At 38.7% G+C, this 7,619-nt stretch overlaps 1 protein-coding gene across 1 annotated transcript; it reads left to right on the top strand.

The window, feature by feature from the left end:
- The first annotated feature begins 5,227 nt into the window (after positions 1-5,227).
- Positions 5,228-7,151, top strand: CCL8 (C-C motif chemokine ligand 8). Its single transcript, XM_017890953.1, has 3 exons — positions 5,228-5,333; positions 6,025-6,142; positions 6,558-7,151. The coding sequence occupies exons 1-3, from the start codon at positions 5,258-5,260 to the stop codon at positions 6,661-6,663; spliced, it is 300 nt and encodes a 99-aa protein (XP_017746442.1). The 5' UTR covers positions 5,228-5,257; the 3' UTR covers positions 6,664-7,151.
- The last annotated feature ends 468 nt before the right edge of the window (positions 7,152-7,619 follow it).

Raw genomic sequence — 7,619 nt, 5'->3', positions numbered from 1 at the left:
TTCCATAGCAAGGTATACATTTCCTACCCTTCATTCACAGACAGTTGTTTCTGATCTCAGGCTCTGTACCATTAGCCACTGAGCCACAGACATATTTGTCCTATATGTCCTATTTGATATAGTTGTCAAGTCTGCCTTAGAAAACTGCTTATGGGGAAGCCATCAAAGAGAAAAGAAACAGGAAAGGCAGAGGGACCACTTCTCTGAACAACACAGCCAGGCCACTGGACAGAACAGCTGCTGATTTTGCATGCTCTAAAGTTTCATTTTAACTTTTTACATAAGGATTTCTCCAATTCAGTTTAAAAATAAAACAAGAGAGGGAAATTGCATAATCAAAGTGGCTTGCCAACTGAGATTCCTAAACTCCCCGCAGAATTAGAATTCTGATGCCCCTTGGCATCTGTTAGCACTGATCTGACTTTCATTCCCTCTGAGTTCCCAGAGCCCGTCCAGTATTTTGGTTCATGGCAGGATCCCAGGATCTCACTTTGCTCCCGTTCCTGGGAGACACATTTTTTGTCTTCATCCACAGCACAAATATTCCCCAAGGCCCATCCCTATAACACATCTATATCCACTTATCTTCTGGACACTACACCCACCTTACTTAACTATTGATTACGGTTAGTTTATTGATCACTTACCATATGCTACTTACTCTTCAAAGCAAGTTTTGGGTATCAGATAATATTCATAAAATGCCTAAAAATAAATATTCATTTCCACACAAGAAAATTAAAGAATAGGTAGGAAATTGGAATATAAAGAAGTTAAATAATCTGAGCCTTCTCTGACAAAGATATTAACCAGTGTTCCCAGTATCCAAATGAAGACTTTTAACCATCATGCTATTCTGCCTGTCCTAGACTGACAGCCAAGAATGCTTCTCTGACATTTCCTAGCATCCGAGCCTCTCTGCTTTCTGATTTGATTCTTTGCAGACAATCACAAATAAATCAAGTTAGAGAAGAGCTTAAGTACTATTTAATTCTGGAATAGGTTACGTAGATAGTACCACTTATTATTACTGTAGTAATAGCACACATCACTAATCAATCACAGCATTATATTCAAAAACCCAAGGTAACGCCTCATTGTTTTATTTTCACGACAAAACTTTCTAGTCATCTATCACCAATTCATAAAGTTGGCACATAATCAAAAACTACTTGTCATCACAAAACTTGTCAAAACCCCATACTTCACAGATGAGGATAGTGAATCTCCAAGTCAATAAGACTTGCCCAAGGCCACTTTGGGCAGGTTTTTGGTCAAATCAAGACTAGACCCAAGTTCCTTGACACTTAATTCCCTTTATTTTTACTAGCCTTTTTTGATTCTCAATAATTATAATTTTCACGACTATTTCTGTTGTTTGTGCGTGGATGCACTTTTCATATGAAGTCAGCTCAGAGGAGAAATTAACAAAGTCCTCAGGATATTACATAAGATAATGGCTTTATTGTTGCTTGAAAATGTACACAAACTCCACCCCAAACCAATACTCCCACCCCGTGCACACACTCATATCAGTGCCACACAGCACACCTGGCAGAGAACCATCCCCTAAAATGATTAAAAAGTTGCCATCCTGGAGAAACTCAGTTTCCTTTCTGATTAAAGGAAATCCTAATGACACACACGTTCCATATTCTGTAAATTCTTTACTGTTAAAAGCTCACATAGTAATTGTAATAAATGAAAAATGCATGAGGTACATGTTTAAAAATCTCTTCTGAATCAAAGCAGTAAAAAGTCACCTGATTTTAGAACAGGAGTATATTAATCACAAGAAAAAATAAAGCAACTGACCTACACATTAAAAAGCAAATAAAGTAAAATGTAAGCAAAATAATGGTGAGCGTTTTTTTTAGATTTACTTTATATTGAAGTATAATTCAACGTACTGTGCAGTAAAGCACAGATATTTTAATGTAGAGTTTTATGGATTTTACATGTGTGGCTAACCATTCAGCTACCAACTCTGACCAAAATGTAGAACATTCCTGGTTTCCAGAAGGCTCCCTCATGATGCCCATACCTGCAAAGGAACCACTATTCTATCACTATAGGTTTCTTTTGTCTTTTAACAAGACAAATGTCTTCTTCTTAGCAATTATAAAATGTTTTTAAGAATAACAGACTCATATTTAAGTGAAGGGGCAAATTGTCCAGCAATGTGTTCGTTTGATTAAAAGCCTTAACAACATCCACGTATTTTGATTTATTAATTCTTTGGCTATAAAATTAAAGGAAGACATTAATAATAATGTTATAGTATATCAGCTTTTCCACAAGTATTGTTTAAAACCATAAAAATGGAAATGGTATGATTCCCAACTATAGAGAAATAAATTCTTAAGTTAATTATGGTGCAGTGATAGATATGAACTCCTATAGAGCTTTTAAAGTTCAAGATTATTGGGGAATAATTACTGTCTTGTGAGAAATCTAAAGACATTAATTGAAAAGGCAGTATTCAATCTTGAATTTGGTGGTGAAATTTTAGATATACACCCTATAGTTCAACAACACATTGCCAATTACTAACCCATGTTATTTCTATAAACCAATGAGAATTCCTGAGGAACAAATTTTGTAATTGTCCCCTCTCCTCCCTTGTTAATTCATTCTATGAGTCCAGAATTACCCTAACATCATCTAAAGACATTATCTAAAGACATTACAATGAAAGCAAACTACAAACCAACAGAAATCTATAAACCAAACTCATGAACAAAATTCTCAACTATTAGCAAATAAAATCCAACAATGTAAAAAAGAATTATAAGGTACAACCAAGTGGAATTTATTCCAGGTATGCAAGGCTGATCCAGCATTCAAAAACTGGTTGATATAACCCATCAGATCAACTTTCTAAAGAAGAAAAATCTTACTATAATATCAATAGGTGAAAAAAAATTTTGACACAAATCAACAGCCGTTCATGATTTTAAAAAAACTCTCAGCAAACGAGAAATAGAGGGGTTCTTCCTCAACTTTATAGAGTGCACCAAAAAAGACCTAGAGCTAATTTCATACTTAATGGTGAGAAACTAGAAATTTTTTCTCCCAAGATTGAGTATAAGGCAAGGATATTTCTTCTCACCACTCCAATTCAACATAATACTGGAAAGCCTAGCTAACACAGTAGCACAAGACGAGAAAATAAAAATACATACAGATTAGAAATAAATAAATAAAACTGTCTTTATTTGCAGAAGACATGATTGTCTGTGTAGAAAATCACAAAGAATCAGCAACAAAAAATCATGCCACTATTAAGCAATTTAACTACAGGATACAAGGTTAATAGATAAAATCCAATAACTCCCTGTATATCAGCAATGAACAACTAGAATTTGAAATTAATATGCAATACTATTTACACTAGCACGAATAAAAGGAAGTATTTAGAAATTAGTCTAAGATGTATAATATATTTGAGGGAAACTACAAACTTCTGATGAAAGATTAAAGACGATCTAAGTAAATGAAGCATTTCATGTGTATGGGTAGGTGGAGTTAATGTTGTCAGCATGTCGGTTCTTCCCAACTTGATCTCTACCTTCAACACAATCCCAGTCCAAATCCCAGCAGGTTATTTTTTGGATTTTACACACAGATTTTAATGTTTATATGGAAAGGTTAAAGATCCAGAATAGCTAACAGAGCACCTAAAAAGAATAGTCAGAGGACTAACATTACTCAACTTCAAGATATACTATTAAGAAACATTAATCAAGACAATGTGGTATTGGTGAAAGATTAGACAAATGGGTCAATGGAACAGAATAGAGAACTCTCGACAGATGAATGGATACATAAAATGTACTTTATGCATACAAGGTAATATTACTCAGCCTTAAGGATATGTAGCATATCATATGCTACCACATAGATGAACCTTGAGATCATTATGCTAAATCACATAAGCCAGTCACAAAAGAAAAATACTATATGATTTCACTCACATGAGGTAGTTAGAGTAGTCAAAATCAGAAACAGTAAGTAGAAATGGTGGGCTTGGGGGAGGGGAAAATGGAGATCAATAGGTATAGCATTTCTGTTTACAAGATGAAAAGAGTTATTGAGACTGTTGCACAACAGTGTGAATGTTCTTAATGCCACTAAACTATGCACTTAAAATGGTTAAGATGGTAAATTTCAAGGTACGTGCATTTTACCACAGTAAAAATAATAAATGAATAAAGAAGAAAGGAAGAAATTAGCTATCAAACCACAGCAAGGCACGGAGAAACCTTAAATGCACATTGCTTGGTGAAAGAAGCCCGTCGGAAAAGGCTACCTACCATAGGATTCCAACTACATTTGGGAAAAGACAAGCTCACAGAGATAGTAAAAAGATCAGTGGTAGCCAGAGATTTTTGTAGAGAAAAAAGGATGAGTAGAAGAATACAGTGAATTCTTAGAGCAGGAAAACTTTCATCTGATATTGTAATGATGGATAGATCAGGCCTGCAGGGGTAGTACATAAGGTCAGTGGTTTACAAACCTGGTTCCTTCTTGTCACGCCCCGTCCACGGCCCCACTCTGTGTGAACCAAAAGAGTTGGAAGGCCTTCTGCAAATGGACCCATTCCACCTGAATCTCCATGACATATTGGACTTCTCCATATAATTTCATTTGGAAAGAAACTTGAGCCTCTAAATAAAATGTTTGGAAACCACCACGCTATGAGACCAACATGTGCTGTCTAGTTCTTATGCTCTACAACAGTAAGATTTCGGGGCATTAAGACTTTGTTCCAGGATTCTGTCATTCTGCCGAGGTTCTGTGGCTGGGTTCTAAAGGAGCTTGCCTGGCTTAGAACTGCAAGTGACTCAAGTGTCATGGAGAGCACCAGCAAAGCCTTAGGGCCCATCCCTGGCCTCCTGGGTTCTCTTCCACTATGATGTCAGCTTCTGTTCTTCCTTTCTTATAGATAATTTTACATTTCAAGGAAATCAGAGCCCTTAATAGTTCAATGAGGTCACTTTGCTGAGCACAATCCCATACCCTGCAGCCTCTGCTCCACAGAGCCTAAGCAAAAGATAGAAACTCACAACTTCCTTCTTTTGTTATCTGGAAATTATCCCAGGATCTGGTGCCTACTCAGCATATTCAAGGAAGGTCTTACTTCATGCTTCCTTGACTGTGACCCTGCCCAGGCTCTCTGTTCCCTACAAAAGGCAGGCAGAGCTACCAGAGGAACAGAGAGGTTGAAAACGACCCAGAAACCTTGCCCTCCAACATGAAGGTTTCTGCAGCACTTCTGTGCCTGCTGCTCATGGCAGCCACTTTCAGCCCACAGGGACTTGCTCAGCCAGGTAAGACCTCTCCCTCCTTAAGGGGAGACCAAAAGAGGAATTAAGAAGAGCCATTATGCCACAGCTCATTAGGAATAGAACCAGAACTAAAGGCTCAAGTCACTGAGGCTGGTTCCATTGATCTTTCCTGACCCCAGTTTTGGGAGGAGAGAGTGGAGTCACTACAGCAACAACCCTCCTATTGTTTAGGGAAATGATGCAGGAGGAAGAACTGTTTCTCACTGTGGGTTTGAAGGACATTTCAGGCAGTAGTTGAGAGGAAGAAACTGTTGCTTGAAGCTTCAAATTTTGGTCATGGTTCAGTGTACCTTCCAGAACAGTGGCTGTGTAAAGAGGATAAGGACCCAGAGGAATCTCAGCATATGGCATAGACTAGTTCTAAATCCCATGAGGATGAAGGACTGGGAAGCAAGGTGTTGGAACTTATGTTCCCAGTGTCAGGAGTGTTGGGTTAGTAGACAAGGACTAGCTTGTTGCTCAAAATGTTTCCATACCCAGTCAACAATGAGGGGCCCCACAGTTCAATAGAGGAAAGAGACTCACAGGTAACATTTTATCTCTGGGATCTGGACTAAGACACTGAACTTAGGATGGTGATTTCTTGGTCTTCTCCTTCCTTCTCCTCTTTTCCTTACAAATGCACAGTTACAGTGAGTCCTAAATGTCTCATTCTTTGCAAAATTTCTTTCAGATTCAGTTTCCATTCCAATCACCTGCTGCTTTAATGTGATCAATAGGAAAATTCCTATCCAGAGGCTGCAGAGCTACACAAGAATCACCAACATCCAGTGTCCCAAGGAAGCTGTGATGTGAGTGGACAGTGCCTGGCACCCCCATTCAAAAGTTCTGATGGACAACATAGAGAAGTCAGGATTCATGTCCACATGAGTCAGATGCATATAACATCTATCCAAAGGACCCCTCTACCCCATAGAGAAACTCAGCCCATGAGAAGGAGTCCATAACTGCTCTAGGATTCCCTTCTAGGGGCTTGGTGAAACTATCCCAATACCTTTAGCCAGGAATCTGGAGGGTTTCACCTGGACAGCAAGAGCAGAGCTTCCTTCTGGAGCTTCTTCCTCCCACTCTTCCCCTCCCTTCTCTCCCGGGTCTGGGTCCTTCACCTAAGGACCAAGGGTGGATCAGGTCTAGGGACCAATGGCCCACAGTCCTGGGTAGGATCTTCAAAATGTTCCATCTAATTGTGCCCTCTCTCCCCCACAGCTTCAAGACCAAATGGGGCAAGGAGGTCTGTGCTGACCCCAAGGAGAGATGGGTCAGGGATTCCATGAAGCATCTGGACCAAATGTTTCAAAATCTGAAGCCTTGAGCCTTCATACCTGGACTGAGAGTCAGAGCCTGAAGAAAACCTTATTTATTTTCCCCAACCTTCCCCAGGTGCAGTGTGACATTATTTTATTATAACATCCACAAAGAGATTATTTTTAAATAATTTAAAGCATAATATTTCTTAAATAATATCTAATTATATTTAAGTTATTGATGTTTTAACTCTATCGGTCATACATCCCAGTGAATGTAAAATACAAAATCCTGGTGTTGTGTTTTTTGTTTTTGTTTTTGTGTTCCTATGAGCTCATTAAGTTCATGGCAAAATGTCATTGTTCTCCCTCCTACCTGTCTGTAGTGTTGTGGGGTCCTCCAATGGATCATCAAGGTGAAACACTTTGGTATTCTTTGGCAATCAGTCCTCCTGTAAGTCAAATGTGTGCTTTGTACTGTTGTTGTTGAAATTAATGTTACTGTATATAACTATGGCATTTTGGAAAAAAGAAAAATATATGTAATTTAAAACTACTTACTATTATTCTTCTTGGGATAACATTTAGCTGGGAGTGAGTTTTGGGCATCATGGGAGACAGTTTGGGCATGGAGGGGCCATTATTCAGGAATGTCTTTTGGCCATGCTGAGCGCAACCGAGGTTCCCAGAGAACTTGGTGGGACCAGGCCAGGATGTTCCAACTCTTTGACTCTAGTCCCTAACTTCAGCAGCCTTTATTCGCTAGCCTCTCTACTGCCTTTTCTTGAGACACCTACCTTTGCACAGTCTCTCTCCTGATCTCTTGCAATGATCTTTAAACTTTTCTCCATAATCCCAGGGTTTTCTCCATCTAATTAATTCTCAAACCAACTAACATTTCACACCAGTTAGAATGGCGATCATTAAAAAGTCAGGAAACAACAGCTGCTGGAGAGGATGTGGAGAAATAGGAACACTTTTACACTGTTGGTGGGACTGTAAACTAGTTCAACCATTGTGGAAG

This window comes from Rhinopithecus bieti, unplaced genomic scaffold (genome assembly GCF_001698545.2).
Source record: "Rhinopithecus bieti isolate Rb0 unplaced genomic scaffold, ASM169854v2 scaffold_19652, whole genome shotgun sequence".
In the NCBI taxonomy this organism is placed as follows: domain Eukaryota; kingdom Metazoa; phylum Chordata; class Mammalia; order Primates; family Cercopithecidae; genus Rhinopithecus; species Rhinopithecus bieti.
The sequence above is the reverse complement of the archived record's forward strand: the minus strand, read 5'-3'. Positions and strand labels throughout refer to the sequence as shown.